Source organism: Felis catus, chromosome D2, assembly GCF_018350175.1.
Source record: "Felis catus isolate Fca126 chromosome D2, F.catus_Fca126_mat1.0, whole genome shotgun sequence".
NCBI classification, from domain to species: domain Eukaryota; kingdom Metazoa; phylum Chordata; class Mammalia; order Carnivora; family Felidae; genus Felis; species Felis catus.
This window is the reverse complement of record NC_058378.1, coordinates 8,231,874-8,257,589: the sequence shown is the minus strand read 5'-3', so window position 1 is coordinate 8,257,589 and position 25,716 is coordinate 8,231,874. Positions and strand designations below refer to the sequence as shown.

The following is a 25,716-nucleotide window of genomic DNA, read 5'->3' as shown; positions in this document are numbered from 1 at the left end:
CCCAAAAAACCAAGCCCCAATCCTGTAAAGGGGGCACTGCTTGCTGAACAATGCAGCCTCCCTCTGATTATAAAAGGGAATTGATTGGTAGAGGCGTACAACTCATTTATGTTGCAGCGAGAGTGGTTTTATCCATGTATTCTATTATGGGTCCAAGGACTCACTTACCCTGTAGCCATGGGTGGGATTACAGGAAGAGGTTGCCCCAGAGAACTTCCTGGATCTCTGATGCAATAGAGGCGTAGGAATGTCTAGCACAAGCCCAGCAAAGGCAAGACACTTTGACGGAGAAATTGCAAGTCTGTCTCCCAAATCCCTACCCTTCCCATCGCCCTGAAAACCCACGTGACTAAAAAGATAAGAGAAACGTCCAGACTTTAGAGGAATCTCAACTGGGCTTTGAAGGTTCAGACCTTGCCATACGCTAAAAGCTGTCATTGAATTTGACTGAAATATCAAGTAGGGTAACAACTTTCTTACTTTTTGCCCAGTCTGTCTCATTGTGCACAAAGACGGGCAGGTGGCCCCATGCATAGGTGCCTTTCAACATAAATAAAAGACTAAAGCAATCAGCTTGGAAAAGAAAATCCACTATCCTCTCTCTGAACTTTCATAGTCTGTCTGCTTTGAGACACTGTGTTTGGAACATTGTTGAACATAGTAGCTTTTCTGCTGCTCAAGTCATTCTTACTGCTACGCCAAGACGCTTTTTACTACGAGGAGTGTATTTAATAGCTAATTTTGTTCCTCAACAATTTTATTTTTTTTAACGTTTATTTTTATTTTTATTTTTGAGACAGAGAGAGACAGAGCATGAACGGGGGAGGGGCAGAGAGAGAGGGAGACACAGAATCAGAAGCAGGCTCCAGTCTCTGAGCCATCAGCCCAGAGCCCGATGCAGGGCTCGAACTCATGGACCACGAGATCGTGACCTGAGCTGAAGTCGGACGCTTAACCGACTGAGCCACCCAGGCGCCCCTTCAATTTTATATTCTAACAAATTATGTCTGGGCACGAGCTCTGTGCGGGCTGAGAATATATTAAGACATAATAGCCGTGGTCCAGGAGCTTCTCTACTGGAGGAAGAGGGATAGGAGGAATATGAGAAATGATGGCGTTGGGGGATTTCTTGGAAAATCAGAGTGCAAAATTATTGAGAGTTTAATCTAGGAGTACTACAGGTCTAACGATTCCAAGCGTGAATGAAGGGAGTTCTCTTTCTGGTGGTGTTACATCGATAAAGACATATTTACGACCTTCAGATAGAAACCCAAAACAGATTGCAACGTACACTGAAGCCGAAGATTCTTCCTTGTTGACTACACATGGCCAAGGCCGGAGGGTGACTGTCTTAAAGGACTACCAGGCATTTGCCTGGCATTCTCTAGAGTAATGATCACTTCTCTGTCATTTGGGGAAGGACACAGCAGGAACATTCCATTCTTCAACTCCTACAGGACACATGGCCTCGTGGACATTGTGGCCTGATTTAAAAAGAGCAGCAAACTCTGTTTGACCCCTTCTGCTAGGACACCTAATGATTAATATTACACAAAAGTTGTTATTATCGGTGGTCACTAGTATGGTTTGAACGTCAACAGACATGTTATTACTGTGTTTATCAATCTGCTCAGTTTCTAAGATGGTTGTGTGTTTCTGACGGAAGACTGCCGGGCGGTGGGGTTTGTCCACCACTCAGCAGGGAGCACCTGGGGGGTGTCCAATTGGTTGAGTGTCCAATTCTTGACTTGGGCTCGGGTCATGATTCCAGGTTGTGGGATTGAGCCCCAAAGCGGGCTCCAAGCTGAACATCGAGCCTGCTTGGGATTCTCTCTCTCTCTGCCCCTTCCCAGCTTGCATCCTTGCTCTCTCTCTTAAATAAATAAATAAATAAATAAATAAATAAATAAAACCATTTAGATCACTCAGCAAAGTTAAAAATATTTTCATCCAACATTAAAATTCTACGTGGTCTTTGAACGAGCAACTATGGTTCAAAGACATTTCCTGTAGGTATAAAGGGGTATTTGTATCAACACTCAAAATGATTTCTGTACAATATTTTTTGGAGCAATGTGGGTAATTGCAAAAGATCCTACTCCGTCTTCATGTCTGTTGGTAATGGATTTTCAAGTTGTCTGTAATAATGTTCCAACATATATTAAGCGATCAAAGCAAAATGGGGAAGCATGTGGTACATTTAGGTGAAAAAAACAAATGAGTATCTACGGATCTACTTGGATAGGGATGTATGATCCATAGAAGGTAGTCAAAACCACCGCTGAGAGATGGTTGTCTTTGAAGGTGAGACCATGCGACCAGGAGCTGGGGCGAGGGGAGAGACTTACTTTGTATTGCATTCCCTATTTTCACCTTTTGAGTTTTGTGCCTGCATATGGTAGAATGGATTCTGTCCCAATTCTGCACCCCCGCATAATTGCATTATGTGTGCACTTTCTTTGTCATGTGATTTGCAGCCTCTCCTTGTAGGTGAAGCAGACCACTCCACCTGCTGGGGTCGGCCTTGGCCATGTGATCTGCAGCTGCCAAAGGTATGTTAGCAGACGGGCAGCAGGTGGAGGTTGAACCGTGTTGGTGTGATGGTGGTGGTCCCCTTGTGCTCTTGGGACCTATCAGGTGAAGAACACGATCCCGTGTTCTTAGCTGCTAGTTCCAGAATGAACTGGCCTGTGGAGCAGACCAGGATCCAACCCACAGAGTTGAGCCAAGCCCAAGTGATCCCAGCTCAAAGCCCAGCCAGGCCACATGACTGTGAGCACGGAAAATAAATGTTCACTGTTGGGGCGCCTAGGTGGCTCAGTCGGTTAAGCATCTGACTTCGGCTGAGGTCATGATCTCACGGTTCATGGTTCAAGCCCCGCGTCGGGCTCTGTGCTGACAGCTCAGAGCCTGGAGCCTGCTTCGGATTCTGTGTCTCCCTCTCTGCCCCTCCCCTGATCATGCTCTGTCTCTCTCTGTCTCCAAAAAAAAAAAAAAAAAAATGTGCACAGCTATTCACGATTATTTGTTACACAGCATTATAGCAACAACCAAATAAGATAAATCCCATATGGGAACGCACTTAATTAACCTCTGCTTAACTAGATTACTATATCAACTGATGCCTTCTTTTCTCCCGTAGATACCTGAACTGACATCCAATGACTCCTAAATGCTCATAACTAGTAGGGTGATTTGTTATAGCATCTTTCCACTCTTTCCAGTTGAACTGTATGCTTGCTGAGAGTTAGAGATTTGTTCTCAGACTTACTTATGCCTGTTCTGTTTGTTATAACAGTTTAATTGTTTAACGCATTTTGATTAATTTGGTTAAATGTGACTTCAAAAGACTGTATTGTTTGCATGAAGATTACATTTTACTCTTTGGAAGACCTCAATAAAAGTCACTAGAAACTGATAATAATTCAATAGTCTACTCTTGGTAAATAAAAATCATACAAATATGGAAGGATTTGCATTTAACGTTGGGGTTCCCAAGTGGGGTGCCTGGGTGGCTCAGTGAGTTAAGTGTCTGACTTCAGCTCAGGTCATGATCGCATGGATCACGAGTTCAAGCCCCACGTGGGGCTCTGTGCTGATAGCTCAGAGCCTACAGCCTGCTTCGGATTCTGTGTCTCCCTCTCTCTTCCCCTCCCCCACTCTCACTCTGTCTCTCTCTCTCTCTCTCTCTCAAAAATAAACAAACATTAAAAAACTCTAAAATAAAATAAAATAAAATTGCTTCCCAAGTGTTTTAAAATTGTCATTCCTTTTAAAGACACTAAAACTGAGGTTAAAAATCATGAATTATGGATTATTTATTGAAGAATGATGATGTGGCATTTGACATCCCCAAAACCCTGATCCTACGTGCAAATATCAGTGACCTAATCTACATTTACCCGTTTTAAGTTTAAATAAACTGTGGGAGGTATGCATGTGTATCGTTTATTTATGATTCCTTGAGGATCGTAAACAGTTTTACGTTAACGACATTATCATAGAAGGTCCAGAACTTTTGCAACTGAACTTCACGCTACTCTTGGAACTCTGTACTTAATCCTAGAATCAATGTCTGGCATCGTTTAGAGAACGAAGGAGAGCAAGACTTAGAATATTCCTGTGCCTCCCTTGGGGCTTCTCAAATAGGTTTTCCGGAAGATGCTTTAAATGTCTCTTGTTAGCAGGCAATAGTGTAAAGTCCACATCGACAACGAAGTCACCGGTAGCGATCGGTTTAGCTTCTCTTTAGAGCAAAAGAAGAGAGAATTATTTCTCATACGTTCTAACTTAAGAGTAATCAGTAATTCAGCTTATCTTACCTGCTCATTCCCAGTTTTGTCTCCCTCTCTTTTCATTCTTTGCTTGGAACGGTAAAATGCGCTCCCGGAATACTTAAATTTTGTTAGTTTTCCTAGTCCGCTGTTTCCTTTCATGCTTGATGTGGGCTGGGCCTTATCTCGTGGCTTGTTTACAGATGGCCATAATGACTATGGCCCTAACGTATGGCCCTATGTCATCCCAAGTACATTCCCAAGTGGCTGCCTTTACAGAGCTTTTCCTTCCGGGAAATTTTACTTTAACTAAGAAACAAAAAGTCCTCTTTGAACTACTCTCCCAAGTGTACAGTTAGCAGAGATGGAAAATCGGGCCTACCCTTGACGGAGGGGAAGGGATTTGGAGGGTGTGCCATTTTCTTAGAGAAAAAACAGGACGGTTGAAATAATTCTTGCTTGGATGTCAGCTAAGGGAGCATCTCAGCAACAGCAACGAGGCGAATGAGCCTGGAGAAGACTTTCCTGCTGATTAGTCTCTTTTCCAGAGCCTCTCACGGGCTTGCACGTAACCTTGAGCCCAGAAGTGCACGCGTCAGGAGTATGACTTCATCAAGTCTATGATTTTCCTATACACACGCTGAGGAGCGTCGAGGCCCCAGATGAAATCAAAGTGGTTCCAATCGGGCAACAGGTCGAAGTAACGGAGATTCCTGATCTGGGGGAGTATCCTGGCCACATCCTGGGGCGTTACAAGGACGTCATTGCCCCCAACCCACATAGCGGTAGGCACTCTCATGGTGGTCAAGTCATAGAGTGGGGGGCGGCTCTGGAAGAGACAGAAAGAGCATTCGTGACAGAAAGCTCCTCATGGCCACCACTGGGTTCAGATAAGCAGACAGGCTGCTCAGTGAGCATTTGCTACGATCATAGTTCTCTCAGGCTCTGGGAAGTAGAAAGATCACCTGCAGTGGTCCCTGTCTTCAAGGAGTGGGAAGGAACGAGGCAAGATAGGTACATAAGCATTTGCCTACAAAGTAGGGTATGTCAAAAGCCAAAAAGTGGCAGGGAAGGTAAAGAAGAAATGACTTCCGACTGGGAGTTTCACAGAAAAATGAGTCATTTGAAATGACTTTTGAGGGAGCGTTGGATTTTGACAGATAGGGTTGAAGGCGGGAGGGCTTTCTAGCAAGTGGCAAGAGTGCGTACCCCACGGTAAGGATGGTAAACTGTCCCGGGAACCCCAGGAAGAAAATACATGAGTGGATGAGGTAGGAGACAGACAGTCAAGGTCCAGACTCCAGGCTAAGGTATCTTGACATCTTTCAGAAGTCGGGGGAAGTGAGGCAGCGTCACTTCTCAGAGCTCTGTCTTAAGATGACTGCATGGGCATCATATGGGATGACCTTGAAGAAGGAATAGGCTGGAGGTAGGTCCTGAAACCATCTAGACAGGCAGTAGGGATGGTCCAGAGAAAGGGATAATGGAAGCCACAGGGATGATTAGATTCTCCAAGGGAGAAAGGAAGAGGGGTATGAAGAATCTTGGAAGAGGTTGACAGTTTGCGAGTGCAGGGAATGGCAAGTAGCCAGTGTAGATGGAGGACAACAATCAAAAAAGGAAGGAAGGGGCGCCTGGGTGGCTCAGTCGGTTAAGAAGCCAACTTCGGCTCAGGTCATGATCTCGTGGTTTGTGGGTTCGAGCCCCGCATCAGGCCCTTTGCTGATAGTGTGGAGTCTGTCTGTCAAAATAAATTAATTTTTAAAAAGGGAAGGAAAAATGCAAAAGCACTATGTTATTGAAGTCTACATTGGGGCAGTGAATGGCAAGGAGGCTATGGTGACTGACAGACCACGTTACCTGAAGGCAAGAACGGGCCATTGGATTTGGTAATGAAAAGCCACAGGCCACTTTACATAAAGTAGCTGTATAGAAAGAAGATGAAGGCCCAAACTACATATCCCGGGGTTCAGGAGCGAGTGGAAGAGGGGAGGAAGTGGAAAAACTCAGCCTTTTTAAATATTAAAAAATGTTGGTTACAAACAGAGGGATGGATTAGTGAGCGATAGAATCGGTAGGTTGACAGAAGGTTGTTTGTTCGTTTTCCAAAAGGAATCGCAGTTCACTGAAGACGATAGAAGAAGCCAGGAGGAAGAGGAGGTGGGAAGAGATGGGGTCAAGGGCACAAGCCCTCAGACTCGGGAAAGAAGAGGGCCCCCATTTTGGGAGAGAGGAGGGAAGAAGAGAATCAAGGGGACAGCGACATTTTAAGGTGGATAAGAGGGGCGTTAAGAAATTTCATTTATGGGGCGCCTGGGTGGCTCAGTAGGTTAAGCGTCCGACTTTGGCTCAGGTCATGATCTCACGGTTCGTGGGTTTGAGCCCCACATCGGGTTCTGTGATGACAACTCAGAACCTGGAGTCTGCTTCTGAGTCTCTCTCTCTCTCTCTCTCTCTCTCTCTCTGTCCCTCCCCCACCTCTCAAAAATAAACATTAAATTTTTTTTTAATTTTTAAAAAAAATTAAAAAAAAAAAGAAATTTCATGTATGCAGCCAATAAGTGTTAAGGGCCCAGGACATGCCCAGTATCTTGCCACGTGAGAAAACACCGGTGAACAAAACAGAAGGGAATCTCTGCCCTCACGGAGCTCACACGGGCTAATTCTCTTGTTCTCTATCAAACACAGTGCACACAGAGACGGCGCTGGGAATTTAAGAGGGCAAAGTGTTGAGACCAGAATATAATAAAAATTGATTTCAAATGGCCTAAAATCAGACACACATAAAACAGGATTGGCCTGAACTAAGGTAGGACCATCTATCGAACCGCTGAGAAATTCTAAGGATGTTGACACTCTCCCATACTTAAGTCAGCACGTTGCACCCTTCAATCTTACAATTTTATTTGTTAATTTTGCCTCAATAAAGCTGAAAAAGAAAGGACTGTGACTAACAATGGTCTTAAGGGAGTGTGTGAGATTTTTGTTTCATTCTCTTATAAACAGAAACAATATATAAATATAACATGCTCATTAAAAATAATGGAAGTGGAAATATGTAAAATCCCAAATGAGAGCCTCCTTTATTCCTTCACATTCTTCCCCTTCATTCTACCTTTCTTCTCCTCTGTGAAGGTAATCTCTTTAACATTTGTTGGTGTTTTTTTTTTTTTTTTTTCCTGGCCCGATTCTAAGAATTTGCAAATATATGCATCTGTGACTATACATGCTCTGAGGGGCAGGGGAAAACTTCCGGGGTAGCAGAAATGTCTGGTATCTTGCTTGTGGCATGGTTACATGAATGAATGTATTTGTCAAAACTCACTGAATTGGAAAATCAGCGAATCTTATTGAATGTAAATCACGCCTTAATCAAGCTTAAAAAACAGTAAAAACATACATACCTCTCTTAGTCGTCTTAAGGTCTGGTAGAATAATTTCTCTAACAATTCAATCCATTAGTGAGAAATTGACAGGTCTAATAAATAGCCTTAACTATATATCAGTCTGGGAAAACACTGGAAACATTTAATTTAGTGAAAGAAATGATGCCAAGAGGATTAATCCCAAGTATGGAGGGTTAAGCGGGTCTACAAATCATAGTGTGAAAAGTCAGAGGGAAAAAAGATACCAAAGGCTCAAGTCTTCATGGGTAGATAATATTCCTTCAATGTTCTTGTGGGATCCTTTTTTTTTCCTGTTGGTATCAGGAACTGGGTATTCATCTACTCTGTCCATTTTCATAGATTTTTATAAAACAATTGCCATTAATATACAGTCAACAAAATTATGTTAAAGAAAACACCTCAGTAACATTGACTAGATCTTGCCGTTACTGTAAATGAAAAAGTAAGATTAAAAATTGTGTCAGGGGGAGTGCCTGGGTGGCTCAGTCGGAAGAGCATCCGACTTTTGATCTTGGGGTCATGAGTTCGAGCCCCACGTGCGCTGCAGAGATGACTTAAATAAATAAAACTTTAAAAAATATGTCTAGAAGCAGCGGTAGTGAGAAGATCGGAAAAAATGCAGTAAAATATTGACATGTCTAGTGTTCTCTGGGTGGAGGGATTACAAATTATTTGAATTCCTTAAGATATGCTTTTTTTTATTTCTAGACTTTCTGCGATGAATGCATATTTAAATGAGACGTTTCTTAAAAATCTCTATTAATGAGAATGCCACCAATGGCCAGGTAAGATTCTTTTCACTCTCTGATAATTTCTTTCTTTTTTTAGTGTTTATTTCTTTTTGAGAGAGAGAGAGAATGTGTGAGTGTACCTGTGCGCATGAGCAGGGGAGGGGCAGAGAGAGGGAGAGACAGAGCGTGAGCGGAGGAGGGGTAGAGAGAGAGGGGGCAGAGGATCCAAAGTGGCTCTGTGCTGACAGCAGCGAGCCCAACGCGGGGCTCCAACTCACCAACCGCAAGATCATGACCTGAGCTGAAGTCGGAGGTTTAACCGACTGAGCCCCCCGGGCACCCCTCTGATAATTTATTATAATTTCTCAAAAACTGGCTTCTGGGGCAGTTCCGAGCAGCTCACCTGATTGTAATGATGCATGTTCTCAGCTTCGCTTCCCCAGTCATACGCCCTGAATTCATCTGATCGGTAAAGCTGAAATAAATGTGTTTTGGAAAAGTAATTCGAGGAAGAGCCACAACTGTTAACAGCAAGTCTTGGGAAACCACTAGACACTGGTTAAAAAAAAAAGGCTCCTGGAGCACCAGAAGGATATAAATACACTTTCACTACTAGAAGCACAAGGTCAACAGAAAGGGAAGCAAGGATCTCCCTTGGTTTGAAGGAAGAACTCATGGAAAATCTACACCCCTCAGGGGGGCAGTCAAATCTCTGGGGGAAGGTTCGGTCTCCTCAAGCTTTCCCTGGCTACCTCTCGCTTCAGCTCAGGGTCTATTTTACAAACTCCGATCTAACTTAGAGTTCACTTATGTCACCTACTTGCTCTCCACCATACCTTGCCCTGTCCTTTAAAATCGGGGGACTCAGGGGCACGTGGGTGGCTCAGTCGGTTAAGCATCCGACTTCGGCTCAGGTCACGATCTCACGGTTTGTGGGTTTGGGCCCTGCGTCAGGCTCTGTGATGACAACTCGGAGCCTGGAGCCTGCTTCGGATTCTGTGTCTCCCTCTCTCTCTGCCCCTCCCCCGCTCACACTTTGTCTCTCGCTCTCTCTCAAAAATAAACATCGAAAAAAAAATTTTTTTTTAATTTTTTTTTCAACGTTTATTTATTTTTGGAACAGAGAGAGACAGAGCATGAACGGGGGAGGGGGCAGAGAGAGAGGGAGACACAGAATCGGAAACAGGCTCCAGGCTCCGAGCCATCAGCCCAGAGCCTGACGCGGGGCTCGAACTCACGGACCGCGAGATCGTGACCTGGCTGAAGTCGGACGCTTAACCGACTGCGCCACCCAGGCGTCCCATCGAAAAAATTTTTTTAAAAAATCTGGGGAAATCAAACCAAAGACAGTGTCAAGGACAAAGCAGACACCGGCTTTGAAGCTTCTTAGGGTAGACCGGCTAACCCTCTCCTTTCGGATGTAGTGAAATAAGCTTGGAATAGTTTTCCACGAAAAAGACGCTACCTGTTTTATATGCAGGATGTTCTGTATTGATGATCCAGTGGGAGCGTGTGACATATACACGTCCATTCGACTCTGAAGGGAAATAAAACACGGTACAGCAAAACTCACCCAATGAAATAAACTACCCCTTCCAGAAGCCGAGAGCAACGGTGCTAAGAATTAGCAAATGAAAGCTGCGGTTTTGGAAATGACCAAGCGGGTAAGATAAATAAATCATGCCAGGCGCTTGAATGTGAGTAAACCCCGGGTTGCTTGGGAGCAAACTGCCATCAGCTTGGAAGCCGTGGGTTAATTGGCTGGTTTTGAAGTAGGAGAAGCAACAATGGTCATCACGGGGCAGTGTGCTTTAGGAAGGTGCTGTGTGCGAGTGTAGGGATGTGGTGTGCGTGTGCAGGGGTCACAGATCACGAGGCCGAAAAAACCTGGATTTCAGGAAGTAACTTTGTTCATTAGGAGCTTTGTGACTTCGGGCAAGTCATTTCACATTTCCGAGTTCCTGTATTTTCACCTAGTAAGTGAACATACTAAACAATCCTACCGTGCCAGCCTTTTGTGAGGATAAAAATAAAGTATTGCAAAAGAAAAGCAAAAAACAATCGCTTCCCTAGGTGCTGTACTTTGGCCTTTGCAAAACAATAGAGAGATGAAAATTATAGAACTATAATAGTAATTGTAATCCTATGTCCTAGAATACCGTATAATGAAAGCGATCAAGGGAACTATCAGAAATATTTACTTTTGGGGCGCCTGGGTGGCTCAGTCAGTTAAGCGCCCGACTTTGGCTCAGGTCATGATCTCACAGTTCCCGAGTTTGAGCCCCACCTCGGACCCTGTGCTGACCCCTTGCAGTCTGGAGCCTGCTTTGGATGCTCTGTCTCCCTCTCTCTCTCTGTCCCTCCCCCACTCGCGCTCTCTCTCTCAAAAATAAACACTTAAAAAAGTTAAAAAATACATTTGCTTTTGAATAAGCAGGCTTTGAACAATGGTTCCCATTGTATTTCCGTTGGGCACAACTTAGCCTCTTGAATAGGGGTAGAGCGGGCTGGCAGAGACCAGCTATTTGAGAACTAGCCTCACTGTCACAGCCTCACTGGCCGCCGTATGGAATTCAACCACATCAGTCGCAAATGTAAACTCTTCCCTCTCCTCCTCCTTGAATTCTCCTACCAGGAAACAAAGAGTTAATGAAACAGGACTGTTCCTTTTCTGTGGGAAAGGGATTCGACCTCCATTCCGTTGTGTCTTGTGCTTTCCAAGTGAAGTGAGGAGTTTTATCTGAGGCCAATGGCACCCAGCAAATGAAGGCACACAGGAGATAAATTCAATGCCTGGATGTACTTCTTTTCTCTTCTGGGATTATTATTATTATTATTATTTAGGGCACAGGAGTGGTTGTAAAATGAAATGGACGGTAGTAATGGTGGTTGAGAGTAAACAGGTGAACCATCTACTCATGGTGGGACATCATCGTTTTCCTGTGTGTGACCAGGGACGGAAGGATGACACTGCCTATTCTTTTCCCTGGTCTTCACAGTCGTGGTCCATTGAATACCTCATCTATGCTCAGCCAATCTTTGCCCTTATGCTTTAGAATATCGTACCAACCTTTGCCGCTTAACAGATACATCAATGAGAGCCAAAGAAAAGCTGGAATTTCTTAGAGCATCCAATGGTCCCCTGATCATCATACATACCACGTTCATATTTTTCTTGTTGGCTCCAGCCCATAAGGACATAATTTCACTACATATCACCCATAATATCTTATTGTTGCAGATTTTGGTAGACGGTGCCTTGCCCATCTTATCTTCTAAAAAGAAACCTTTGGTACCAAAAAAACGCTGTGAAAAGAAGAAAGAAGTATCCTTTCAAGAACCATTTGCAGACTCCTTGATGTTCCCCTCCATCCCCAGGAATGAGGATTCTTGGGAGATCTGTTTGTGTTTGTATTTGCTGTTTTTGCCAAGGAGACCAAGTCATCCGGGAAAAGAAACGACTCATGAGGGAAGACTCGAGGGAAGACTGTCTGCTCAACGCTGCCCAAATGTAGAAAACGTCCCAAACTGAACTGAGGTCAACACCCTTTGCAACAGACCTGTCAACCACACAAAAGGGAACTTACATCACTTGAGCTTACAGTAAACAACACAATAAAACCACTATGAAACCAGTCATTAGGGACTATGGAGATTCTTCCTTGTATTAGTTCACAATTGTTTTTTTTTCCATTCCCACCACTTCGCCCTAAACCAGGGCTTGATTTTATATAAAAATTACTATGAAACCTGAATTGGTCTCCTTGACTTCATTTTGGCCCAAATCCATTTTAGCCGACACCCCAATTTTGGTGAAACGCGATGCTTTTTGTGGCGTGAACTTTTTAGAGAATCGAAAAGCAAACAGAAAAAAAAAATCTTTGGATGGATAAAGTCCCAAATCCACATTGGGCACCAAACTGTTTTTTCAGCCCTTGGAAAATCACCAATCAATGTCTGAATGAATAATCGGGCTGTAGGACATTTGGGTTTGGGCATCTTAACAAACCTCCCCTATGAGAAAGGGCGTATTATTCAGGCTTATGTAACACACGATCCGAGATGGGATCCTCAGATACATTTCGGTGAAAACGAGCCTACCTTGATTACGGAATTTGGAAGTAGAAAAAAACTGGTAAAAATGCCCGTGGGATATTTGAATGAGACCACAGGACCCAAGGCAAAATTCATTTTGATTCTTTGTGCCAGTTCAGGCATGGTGCAAAAGGCTACAAACCCTAAGAGAACAGGAGACAAGACAATCTTGTAAAAATTAGAAATACCGAGGCAGTGTCTGTACTAACAAAAGTAGGACTCTGCTTTGACGGGTTGTCTTTCTATTGCAACAGTCTTGCGGATGAATTGGGAAACTTCTGAGATGTTCTGCAAAGATAATCTGCCTTCAGTCCCTCTGCTGTCAAGTGTCCATTTTTCTCGGATTCTGAACAATGTACCTTGGTCGGGGAGAGCGAGGGGATAAGCTGTTGGAGCCGCCCCTGCCGAGGGGCCGGGGGCGTCTTCGCTCACAGGCATGGGCTAAGTGCGGGCAATGCTGTCAATTTACCACCAGCTCTGAGATGCCAGGATGAGTCACAGAGCTTCCAGGAGCAAATAATTGGTTCATGGGAGGTGGAACAATCAGTTCTTTATGTAGTATCATTCAGTTATTCCACAATTTGTCTTTCTCACAGTGCAACCAGATTTCACTACTCCCAGTGCTTAACTGGATGCTTACCAGCCTCCAGAATCTTCCCTGCTTTCCCTCGGTCCACTGTGGTCCTGGGGAGGACCAGCAGTCTCCAGTTGCTCTAATTTTCTTGCAACACTATAGCACCTGTTTCTAGTCCTCCCGGGACCCTGTCAATGTGTGTGTGTGTGTGTGTGTGTGTGTGTGTGTGTACGCGCGCGCACACGCATGTCGCAAATGCATGGGGACACAGCCGTAGCAGAGAATTTTTTTCCCCTGAAATTCTTCTTGAAACATTGAAACCATCTTGGCCAAAAAAAAGAACTGACTTTGTATTGATGGGCTGAGCAGCTGCTACAAAGACTGAAACCGGAATGCCGGTAGGGGGACACTTCTCCCCAGATCTTTGGAGATGTGCGGAGAGGAGTTTTTCCACGCTCACACTCAATAGTCTTGAGGTGGAGCCTGGGTTGCTAAACACCTTGCCAGGGACGGGCCCTTCTCACAGGCCAAAAATTGCTCTACTGCAAGTGCTCCCTGGAAAAGAGCATGCCCTAAATGCAATGCAGAGCCCTGCTGATGGGATCATTTGTTTTCTTTGCGGGTCAGACGGAAGAGCATCCCTACGTCCTGCCCACTTTTCTAGACCCCACTCGAGTCATTCCTTCTCCTTCCGGTCCTTCCACATGTCCCACACCCCACTGGGGGCTGTCAGACTGACCTGCTTCGAATCTGTGCTCTTTCTGCTAAGACACCCTGACCAAGGGCCCTCAACACAAGACCCTAAACATAGTCAATGCTCGCTAAGTGTGCGCTAGGATAGTGCAATTATTTGCCAGTTGGTGGCAGGTTTTTTGTTTGTTTGTTTTGTTTTGTTTTTGTCTCATTAAAATTTTTTATATCCTTTTAGAATACGTCCTGGGATGCTCACTGGCTGTTCCAAACGCATCAATATAAAGCACCAATAAATATACATCTGCTGTTGATGGTAATGGTGATGAGGAGACTGTAAGATTATTTATTTTTTTTGCATAGTTTCACCCCAGCTAAAATATTGCATTCCACGTAATCTCTTAAAATGGAAAACGTTAGTGGAAGATCACTAACAAATTGGCATTATTAATAGTATGGCTTCCTCTAAATTTTTACTTGGAACTGGATTTTTTATTTCTTCCTAAAAGATGTAGTAAATCATTAAGAAGTACATTTTCAGAGAGTAGGATCTTGGGCTTTTCAAAATTTTTCTACATAGTGCTTACATTTAATTGCGATGCCATAAATATTAAGTCACATGCTAAATGGGCCCAGTTGACGTATGCTTTTGTGTTTCAACTAAAAAAAAGTGATCGTATGTTTTCAGTTTGTTCATATAGAGATAGAACCTCACCCTTTTACTATTTTTTAAAAATCCCATATGGGTTGTGAGGCAGGTATGATTGATATATATTTATCATTCTTCAGGGTTATTTCAAGGCATCAGGCTTAACTTTTTCAGCTCAGAGGGGACCTAGACGCTTAACTCTTTGGAAATACTTCTTTAGATTTGGGGCACATGGAAATTATATCACGCTTACAAATGTGCTGTTGGGACCAGACATGGAGGAAAGATTTGTCCTACACACGGTCTCTGAAATTCAAGTTCACAACCACATAGGGCACTAGGATTTCATGTCCGGCACAGGACAGAGAATTAAGGGCAAATTCACAACCACTTAGGGCACTAGGTTAACACGTCCAGCACAGGACAGAGAATTAAGGGCATGATAAATGACAGTTACTCTGTTCCAGTTTAAAGGCCAACTCTCGCAAGGCTCCGACCTTGTAAAACACGGACATTTGTAAACATACCTATTGTTGTGCCAAGGGAGTGTCCAATGAAATACAGCTTCTCCTGACCAGTTTTATTTACAATGAAGTCTATTATTCCTGGAAGATCGTATTTGGCCATTTCATCAAAACTGCAAAATAAAACAGGGGCTTACAAACACTCACTCCTAAGTTTAAGACGCAGAGCACCTGCTCACTTAGTTTTTATACACAGAATTCTGTGCTGTTCACTCATTTGCCTTGCATTTCATTATTTATCCGGTCACGTGCAGGCTGTTGGAGCCTTGTTGGCTGCATTTCTATGCGTTACTTTTAACGGGGCTGATTTCAAGACTTGTGTGTGCTGTCTGACGGTCAGTCCTACCCTTTCTCCCCTTCATCCCCTTCCCTTTTCCATCTGGTTTTTCTGCCTCTACTTCAAACATCCCCAGGGCGCTTGCAAGATTCATGCCCAGCTTTGGAAACAGAAGTGGTTGCAAATCACGACTCTGGCTGAGTAACTTTTGATGAATTACTTAAATGCTCTGAGCTTCAGGTTCCTCCTCTGGGAAAGCAACATAATGCCAGGGATGTAGCGAGGCTGCTAAAGGTCGTCTTGTAGTAAACAAGCTCCACCTTCCCGACCAAGGGCCACGGACACAAAATATTATCCTGATGTTTGCCCCTGCCCCAAATTTACTCTATCCTTCCTTTATTCTTCCCCTGCCAATGGGTGCTGACCATTTCATTCGTGTGCTAGGAATGCACTTTCTGGTCTGGCAGCTGGTTTGCAAACCAGCAGGGAGGTTAGCCTTGGGAAGTCTCTTGCAGGCATCAACCTGTCCTCTGATGCCCGCAGAGAACACTTTCCCTAAAAGAAGCAGGCAGCGTATTAGACCATTGTTCTCCATTGTCCATTGGCAAGGTTTTAAAGACCTCCTATTGGGTCTGTCTTGAAAATGGTATTTAATACCGTCTCAACCAGAGTTTCTGTAAATAAAATCGGGTCCTGGTACACATCATCTCTGCAAAACTGAGTGACTGTCCGAGGGGAAAGACCTGTATTCGTAGCGTCGGAATGCACATAAGCTTCTCGAGGGCTGGTACTTTGCTTACCGTTGAGCACTCAGGGCCCCGAACTATGCAGAGACACTCCGCAAACATTGGTTGAATGAGTGTGTGCACCGGTCCTAGAAATGTCCTGAGCTGCCCCTCGAGACATGCTTATAATGTATAGTATTGGACAGAACTGGATGTTAAAATGATCCTGGGAAACTGATGTAACTTGCTTGTGGGAGAATCAGTGGAAATCAAACACCTTGCTATTTCTCTGCTTTGAGATGTTAGTAGAAGCTACATGGAACCACGTGACTCCCAATGTTACGGATTATTATTAATATCACCCACACTGTTATATTCAAAGCAATGGTCCCGAAGTCTCTTCATGATTTTTCTTAGATACCGTTTACCTAAAGGCCCAGAATTTTTCTTCAGTCACTGAGAGCGTCTTGTGTCTTCTTGACCAAGTGTTTCCCCGACTGTTTCCCATCCAGACATCGTAACCTGCATCTGCTAGGAGGAATCCAAGGCTGCCATTGGCATAATTCTCAAGCCAAGAGGCATTGTCTGCAAACAAAGCGTGTTGCAGGTACACAACTGGCCGGGGACCTGGAAGGAGGCAGGAAGAGAGAGAGGAGAGAGAGAATAACTTCTGATAAGTAGACCATCTCAGGAACATGACAGAAACACACACATGCCCAGAAAAAAGCAAAAACCTAATCAGCATTCACCTTTCCCTTTCATATAGAGCGTTTGGTTAACATGGTGTAAGTTTCTTGAGCACATGCATTGCACCTAGTGGTATGTTGACAGATGGCCACGGATGAGCTTGTTAAATTCTCATAACAACTCCATAAAGTAGCTACTATTTTAAGGATCCTCATTTTCCAGAGGAGGAGACTCAGCTTTAGCAGGTAGTTAGGTGACTTTCCCAAGGGGCCACCCAATTAACGGGGTGCAGAGCCAGGACTCAAGCCCGGTTCTGTTTCACAACCAAGTGGGTGCTTGTAACTTTGCTCACTGCTCCATGAACTCACTTTTGTGTATCTCCTGGGTCTGGCTGGCGGAGACGTGAAAATGATCATGCTTGATGGTGTTCTGTGCCTCTTCCAGGGAGGAGGGGGATGTGATGGTAAATGGACAGCATCTGGCTCCTTGCCAAGCTTCTAGCCAAACCCCCCCGCCTCTGCTCACTGGAGAGCATTTGAAAACCCAAATACAATACAACCAGCTCAACACCCCTCTGACAACAACCGAATTCCTGAGGGAGAAGATCTTCAGGGTGGAAGGTTCCAAAAAGGCACCATCATTCAATGGGTAAGAGCCCATGCTCTCTGGATCCAGGCTGGATTTGAATTCTGATTCCATCACTTGCTATTTGTGTGACGTCGAGAACCTGCTTTGCCTTATCATCTGTAAAATGATAACCATGAAGAGTACTGACCTCATACGGATGCTGAGAGCTTTATCTGATATAAATTAATGTAAAGCTTTCAGAATAATACACTTAATAGATGGTTCTTAATTCCAAATCTTCCCCAAATCCTCCCTCCTTAAGTAAAACCTTCCCTGGAGAAATCCTCTCCTTTTATGCTTCCTGGCCATCCCCCCCAACCCCCCCCCCCCCCCCCCCGGCCAACTTGGGCTGGTATTGAAACGAAAGGAAGATTAACAGAAGACCCAGGATGCCGTGTTAATGTGAATTTCAGATGAACAATAAAAACAGTTTTGTATAAGTACATCCTAAAGTGGAACTTGTATGAGAAACTGATCTGTCATTGATCTGAAACTCACCTTTCACAGGGTGTGTCCTGTTTTATCTGGTAACCCTACCTAGCCCCACTCCCAGTTTTCATTCCAAAACCCTAGAATTACACATTTCTTTGTTAGAGGCAGAGGAAGTTAAACAGCGTGATGTTAGTTGCCCCTGAATGTGACTGGCAGGAGAGCCCGTATAGCAATCTGAGTAAACCGCTTTGCCCTGGAGCCTCCCCAGATACTTTGCTCAGTCTTCCCTCTTTCTCATCCCGAGATCTGCAGTTATGTGTCCCTATTTAAAGAATAATTCCTCTGCTTTGGCACGGCTGGCTCTTTATTCCAGAATTCAGACCTTCCTAACACCATGTTCTTTCATTCCACAAAACTTCTGTCCCTCAAATCAAAACATAGGTCAATGTTCCAGTTTTCCTTCCTGGAAAAAAAGTTGCAGGTATGTCACGATCATTTAACTTGATTTTTCCCCCCTGTAGCCTACAGAGAAAGGCCTGTTGATCTTTGCAGGGGCAGGAGAGACTTCACGCAACCCAGTCAACCTCACACAGCCCAGCAAACGTCTTTCCAGCAGCCAGGAAATCTGCTTTCCTGGGATGTAACAATTTTCCGCATGAGAGATCAGTAATGAACCAGAGAAATGCACGCTTTGCCTTTGCATTTACACCCCTACCCGCAAGCCAAGCCACCCGCCTTCAACAAGATCAGTCTTGCCCTTTGTATTTTTAGCTTCTTGCCTGGCTTCAGAGAATGGGAAAAAGAATGAGGCTCCCTGTTGACTATTTCAAGACTCATCCAGTTTTGACAAACCAGTCATTCCCTTCAAGGAAAGCCAGCACTCAATGTTAGTCATTTGCTGTCCTCCTTCGCAGGAGAGACACATCTCATACCTGTGCTTCTATCATCTCTTCGCCCGTGGGGGATTCTATTGATGCTGAGGATGTACCCGTCTTGAGTGGTGACTTCATACTCTTCACTGGGGTAGCCATTATAGGTGATGATCTCGCTCTGTCCAGTGAAAATACAGGTATTAGCTCAACATCTTCTCCAGAGGTCATCAGAAGAAACTAGAACAAAGAATCTGGTGTGTGTTTATTGGGGTGAGTGATCTGAAATCTGTAGCCCCAGGTAACTGTAAGGTTAATTTACTATGTAAAGTCTTGATAACGAATAGGCAGACTATTAGAAAAGATCTACTATTGGCAAATCTGGGGGTGAGTGGTTGGGTGGAGATATTATTTAGTATTGACCCATTCTTCTTCTTTTTTTTAATATGAAATGTATTGTCAAATTGGTTTCCTTACAACACCAGTGCTCATCCCAACAGGTGCCCTCCTCATTCTTCCGACAAAACTATGTTCTCAAGCCGATTCTCCACACCCCTCTTGGTTTAAAGATAATAAAACCACAGTCCACTAGAAGGCTGTCATATCTATCATCCAAATGGCTTAAAATATAAATTCTTAATGTTTTAAAAATATAATTTCAAAAGAGGAGGTTGCCTACAAACATGAGTTCGCTTGACATGACTAGAGAGTATTATTTATTCAGTCAGAAGAAAACATCAGCCTAGCTTGACTCAGAGACATGTTAAAATCACCTATGTTTTTTTTTCATCTGTTTCCTTCTCTAAGATTTTTCTGCTATCACAAGACCTTTGCTAATCTCACAACCCACGCATCAGCCTTGTGTGATGTCTTTCGGAACCTCGCATGACTTACAATATTCATCCACACTTCAGGATTCGCTTCATTTTCCAAATTAAAGAAGCTACCAGCATTTAAAGTTCCACAGAGCAAACAGGTTGTTGTGAAAAACAGCCACATCGTGGGAATGCCTGACATAAGACATTTAATAATCACAGATTAATCTTATACATCAACGTTGATGAAGGGATGAAAATAATGCCCTGGTGAAAACCGAAAGACGAGCGTCCTAGAAACACCGAGAAAGCGTGGGAGGGAGCCAACACACTAAGCTACCTCTGAGCATGTGAATCCATTGCTCACATGGACACTGCTATGACCCCGTCCAGTTCTTGAAGGAAATTTAATTTAGTACGGAGGACAAGATTTCTGACCTTTGGGCAACTGATTTAACAGCTTTCTCTCTTGGTTTCCTTGTGGGCAAAATGAGGATAACGACATAACGTCCCTCACAGGGTTACAGGAAGGATTAAGTGACCTACCGTGCAGTAAGTGTGTGTAAGCCCTTTCGCTATTTTTCCTAATCTGAGCATGAGCCAGAAAGGAACATCAGAGAGCTTTTACTGGAACAAATTAATGACTCACTTCTAGAAATTGAGAGCTTCCTTCTGAAGTTAATAGCTTTCCATACATTTGCTGTCCGGTTGAAGACAATCTTCTACCTGCAAACATTATGTAATTATAAAGGTTTTTAAACCTAGCGGTAGCTAATGTCTACTCAGTGCTGAGCTCGTGTGGAGAATAGCTCTACATGCCTCATGTATGTTATTTAAATCTCAAAGAAACTCCATGAAGTAGGTTCAATCATCCTCACCTTAACAATGAAGGAAACCAAGGCTTAGAGAGAGATTTTAGATCTGTCTAAGGTCACAGAGCCAACAGGTGACAGAGGGGGACCAGGAAGGCCGGCCAACTCCCAGTAGCACCCTTACATCTGAGAACCATTCCCGACCCTCCTCCCGGTTGTGATCTGTCTTGATCTTACCTACTTAAGGAAGCTTCCCCTGCTCCCAAAGACTCCGTGCCGATTAGGAACCTCCGGACTTCTGCATGTGACATCAGGCTGAAGAATGAGATGTAGTTGCAGTGACAGTTAGAAGCTGGAGAGAGGAGAGACCGGAAGCCCATGGAAATGAGGAAACCCTGCACTAAGGCACCACCCAGGGCGTCTTCCTCACGCCCCAAATGTCATGATTCGCTTGTAGATTGGGAAATAGTGGTCTGCACGATGCCAAATAACCAGTTTGACTGAATCCTTCATGTTTCCACTGAGTGTCTGCCACGGCAGGGAGGGTTCGGCAACAGTTTCAAAGTTTTGCATGAGATGGGGAAGTAGGATGTACCGATCATCCTAATGGCCAAAACCGGGCACGACAAGGCCTACCTTTCCAATGCCATAGCGTTTCTGTCGGGGTCACGGGAAGCCATGTATGTAAAAGCACTGATATCAACCATGCAGCGTGGAGGGATGCGATTGATTGTGGCTAAGTTGTGGCAGTGAGACCATCCAGACTCCAGGCCCTGGACCCCGGGCGGAACCCAGTACTAGCATTGTGCCAGAGGAAACTGACCATCGTGGGTGCTGAACCATAGGCCACGCCCCTTTACTTAGAACAAAGGGGAAGCGCACCTCGGTGGCTCAGTCTGTTGAGCGTCTGACTCTTGGCTTCCGCTCAGGTCGTGATCTTTTGGTTCGTGAGTTCGAGCCCCACACTGGGCTTGCACTGACATTGCAGAGCCTGCTTGGGATTCTCTCTCTCTCTCTCCCTCTCTCTCTCTGCCCCTACCCCGTTCACTCTCTCTCTCTAAATACACAAATAAAATTTTATAAAATTATAAATAAAAAAAGTAGAAGCAGAGGCCAGAGGAGAAGGAAGGGAATTTAGCTCTACACCCCACCTGGAACAATAATGGAGGCCATGTGCATCAATTTTCTGTCCCACCCTGTCTTCTGTACGCCTGTAGGACCCTAGCAGCCACCGAATCTCTCGGGGACAAGAAGCAGGAAGAAAGCTACCTCCTCCCTGGCACAATCCAATAATTTCAGTTCTTAGTTTGGACTCATTCTCCAATTATCTCAGAAACAAAGATATTATTTGTGTGTATCCAAACCCTAAGATCTGCTCCCCTGGAACAGGAAATTTCATGCCAACCACACGAGTGTAAATTCAAAGATAGCACTCAGTTTATTGGAAGAGGTGGAAGGATTATGGACCCTCCAACCTCCTCCCACCTTTGAGGAAGGACACCCCCCACTCCCCCCTCCCCTGCCTCCCGGTTCTTGATGGCCCAATGGCAGAGGTGTGCGGGCTTGCTGGGAAAGGCTCAGGGCTTCTGACTTGAAAAAGCACTTCTAACAGAACTTTAGTGGACTCGGGAGAGTTCTAGGAAGCACAATGTTCATACTGTTAATGTTGATTCATGGTCATGGCTCCATGTGGAAATAGCATGGATGGAGTGAAACGTCTCAGGCCTTTACAGGTTGTCGCCCAGCACAAATACAAAATAATAGTGCCTACTCTCTAGAAGCACAAATTTTCCCTGCCTTTTTTTTTTTTTGTCCATAATTTTAGATGCTATTAGAACTGGAACGTGATCTTGTGCAAAATGTAGATTGAGGGGCAACCTTTCTGAAGCTCTGTGGTATTTCTGATATCTTGATCCAAAGATCATATCGCAGTCTGAGCAAATTAAAAAAAATTTTTTAATGTTGATTTATATATTAAAAAATTAATGTTAATTTTTTGAGAGAGACAGAAAAAGACAGAGCACAAGTGGAGGAGGGGCAGAGAGAGAGGGAGCCCAGAATCTGAAGCAGGCTCCAGGCTCTGAGCTGTCGGCACAGAGCCCGACACAGGGCTCGAGTCCACGAACCACGAGATCATGACCTGAGCCAAAGTCGGACGCTTAACCAACTGAGCCATCCAGGTGCCCCATGAGCAATTTTTTAAATGATGGCTGCCGGTTCAAATATCCAGGTAGCTAAAAATATGCGGTTGAGCATAGAACATAGGTCCTGGAATCTCGGTGTCTATTTGTGAAAATAATTCTTATTTTCCATCCGATGTTCTCATTCAAAATACATTTGCTATTACATCACATCTTTTTTTGTTTGTTTGTTTGCTTGTTTCTCCCCCAAGGCTGGTTTTTCATAATATATAAATTTGTATCAAAGGGGTATAGTTTTCCCCTGAAAACAACTGGAGGTTAAAAATATTAGGTTGTAACTAACAAGATACAAAATAGAAGCTAATGAGAATTTTGGAAAAATAAATGATTTGAAACTTTTGCCCAGGAATAAAAAAACTATGCATGGGACACCTGGGTGGCTCAGTTGATTAAGCCTCTGAATTTTGGTTTCAGCTCAGGTCATGATCTCATGGTTTGTGAATCTGAGCTCCACGTAGGGCTCTGCACTGACGGTGTGGAACCTGCTTGGGATTCTCTTTCTCCCCTCTCTCTGCCCCTACCCCGATTGCTCGCTCTCTCTCTCAAACAAAACAAAACAAAACAAAACAAAACAAAACTTAAAAAATTTTTCCAAAAGACTTTTCATGAACAGGAACACAGAATTTGTTGCTTGCTCACTGGATAATTTATCTAATTCATTATACATCTTAAAATTCAAATAAGGCTCAATAAAGCTGCACACACACACACAGTGTGATTGATTAGTACACTTTGGCTTTAGGAAAGGCACTTTAAATTACTTCTAGCAATTTTATTTCTTCACCCAGAAAGCAAAGTTGGCCATGCTCATAACATCTGTAAGATACAATGCTGTTTCTGAGATCGTCTGTGAGACTAAAGCATGTTGTCGTAAATGCTGCTGTCCATGAATCTCCATGTCACCTCCACTAGACTACACTCACCTTCACACACCGCATGGTGACAGTAAAGATACAGAAGAGAGAAAAGGCAAATAAAATCTAAAATGCGCAAAGGAAAGACCGCTTCCATTTAAAGAGACATTATTACCAAAAGCGCAGGTCTGGGATGACATCCCCGTCCCCAGAGAGGCAGGATCAGGACTGTGTTCGTGGCAAATGTCAAAGCTTTGTGAGGATGGAGAGGAGGGGCCATGCCATCTAATAGGAGGAGATTTATAGCATCTGATCCTCCAAGCAGGTTTACCTGCCCAGCTAGCTGCTTACTTAATGTGCAGAACTTATGTATGGTATTCTCTACAGGACATTTTGTACTTGAATTCCTGTAGGAGGTATGTCCCAGCGGAGGTGCTTTTTTAAACACACACACGCACACACACACACACACACAGCACTTGGCCAAAAAATTCAAGTTGACTCTAGTTTGAGATACAGTCTCATCAGTTTGTGTAGGTGAATGAATGGAATGTGCAGTAAGGGTAACGTTGGTTGTTTTGATACATGGTCCTATTTCTTTTCTGAGTTAGCTTTTTATTGCTTTAAACTGCTGTTGAATCACCTTCAAATCTCCCCAGCACCCCTGAGAATGGGTTGATGGCTTTTAGCATCACAGGATCTTGATTTCATCCCTCCCCTCATCACCATCAGCATCAAACATAGTCTCCGGGCGAGTGAATCAATGAATGGATGGATGAATCTGGAAGTCCAGAAAACATTGCTTAGTTACCCAGGAAAACTAATATTATTGTTATCCATAAAAAGAGTGAACCCTTGATTATTTATTGAATACTTACTTTGCATCAGGTATCTTACCTTGTTACTCTACCAGCCTGGCTATAAATTCTTTTGGATCTCTTTGCTTTAAAAGCGTATTACAGTATGCTGCAAAGGACATTTTTCTTAATATTATTATATGGTAAATTTCATAAGAGAGCAAGCTCATAGGGAAAGTCAATCTTGCTTTGTTTTTGTACTAAGTTGGAATAATGCCACCATTAGTTATGGATTGCTGCACATACTGACACAGTAAAAAATTGCTACTGATATTCCTTTTTCTGCCTCCAATTTCTCCTTAAATCTACCCATTAGTGCACAGTCTGGTATCTTTCACGCAATCTCTCTTCTCAACCTTATAAATGCAGAATTATTCAAGTTTTTTCCTACAAATAACCAGATTTCTTAGGCCATAATAACCTCTTTTCTCTAAGCCAGCACTTTCCGATAGAAACATGATGCAAACTACACATATCATTTAAAGTTTCTTACGGCCACGTCTCTTAAAGGGTAAGGAAAACTGGGTGAGATTAAGTTTTATATTATACTTCGTTTAAACTAATAGATCTAAAATATGATCGTGTCAACATGCAATCAATATTATTCATGTGAGACTTTAGTTTATTTCTTGTTTGTTTTATTTTGTTTGCACTAAGTCTTTGAAACCTGATGATTCTGGGACACTCACAGCACATCTCCGTTAGGACTAACCGCATTGTAAGTGCTTACTAGCCACATAGTGACTGTGTATTAGAGGCTAAATCTGTCTCCTATCGGTCTTGAAACTTTCCTCCAACTTGAAGGGACTCCCCTCAAAGACATAACTTTGTATCATATATTTGACCTTAGTTGAATATCCGCCTATCCAACTATTTACTGTTTGCATCATCAAATTCCTTTCTCAAGTGCTTGGCCTCTGCTCCCCCACCGAGACTTGAGTCTCACTATTCCGCAAAAAGTTTTGCTCACCAATATGTAGCGACAATACTTTATCAAAAGCACAAGGGACACCAGTGTTCTCAAGGTCAGTAAATCTAGAGAGCGTGTTACCTTGACTCTACTCCAACAACAAATGCCAAGCTATTATTTAAAGTTTTTTTTTAAATGATTTCATATTTCCTGGTAAAGAAAATGTCACTGAAATGATTATGGCATCATTTATTTGTTTGTTTATTTATTCTAGTGTTTATTTTTGAGAGAGAGCTCGAGCGAGATGGGGAGGGGCAGAGAGAGAGGGAGACACAGAATCTGAAGCAGGCTCCAGGCTCCGAGCCGTCAGCATGGGCAGCCCCACGCAGGGCTCGAAGTCACAAACTGCGAGATCATGACGTGAGCCAAAGTTGGATGCTTAACCCACTAAGCCACCCAGGTGCCCTGATTATACTGTTACTTAAATTCATTTACAAGTTTGACAGCTTCCTGGATTTACCTCTTCCAAGAGTGTTGGTTAAACAAACAAGAGTTAGACATGTGGGCAATTAGTACGGATTTTTGGAGAGGTTTTGCTTTGAGATCACACTTTGACTGATTGTCCCTAAAAGATGACTGAGTCCTTAATATGGAACTGAGAAAGTATTTGTCCATGGCTAACCTTGGGGTTCCAAATAGCCATGTA

The 25,716-nt window shown here is 43.6% G+C and overlaps 1 protein-coding gene across 4 annotated transcripts; it reads right to left on the bottom strand.

Moving 5' to 3' along the window:
- Positions 1-3,934: 3,934 nt before the first annotated feature.
- Positions 3,935-25,253, bottom strand: LIPN (lipase family member N). Of its 4 annotated transcripts, none has more exons than XM_019814244.3 (12): positions 23,419-25,247; positions 20,426-20,503; positions 20,026-20,102; positions 19,456-19,571; positions 18,625-18,742; positions 16,375-16,573; positions 14,948-15,057; positions 12,514-12,650; positions 11,572-11,718; positions 9,878-9,949; positions 8,816-8,887; positions 3,935-5,103 (listed from the first exon to the last, which is right to left on the bottom strand). In XM_019814244.3, the coding sequence occupies exons 4-12, from the start codon at positions 19,558-19,560 to the stop codon at positions 4,870-4,872; spliced, it is 1,194 nt and encodes a 397-aa protein (XP_019669803.1). In that variant the 5' UTR covers positions 19,561-19,571; positions 20,026-20,102; positions 20,426-20,503; positions 23,419-25,247; the 3' UTR covers positions 3,935-4,869. The 4 variants fall into 4 exon arrangements, with proteins under 4 accessions (XP_019669803.1, XP_044895830.1, XP_019669804.1 ...); XM_045039895.1 differs by lacking the exon at positions 20,026-20,102 and having other exon boundaries at positions 23,419-24,024; positions 24,141-25,246; XM_019814245.3 differs by lacking the exon at positions 19,456-19,571 and having other exon boundaries at positions 23,419-25,253.
- Positions 25,254-25,716: the final 463 nt, after the last annotated feature.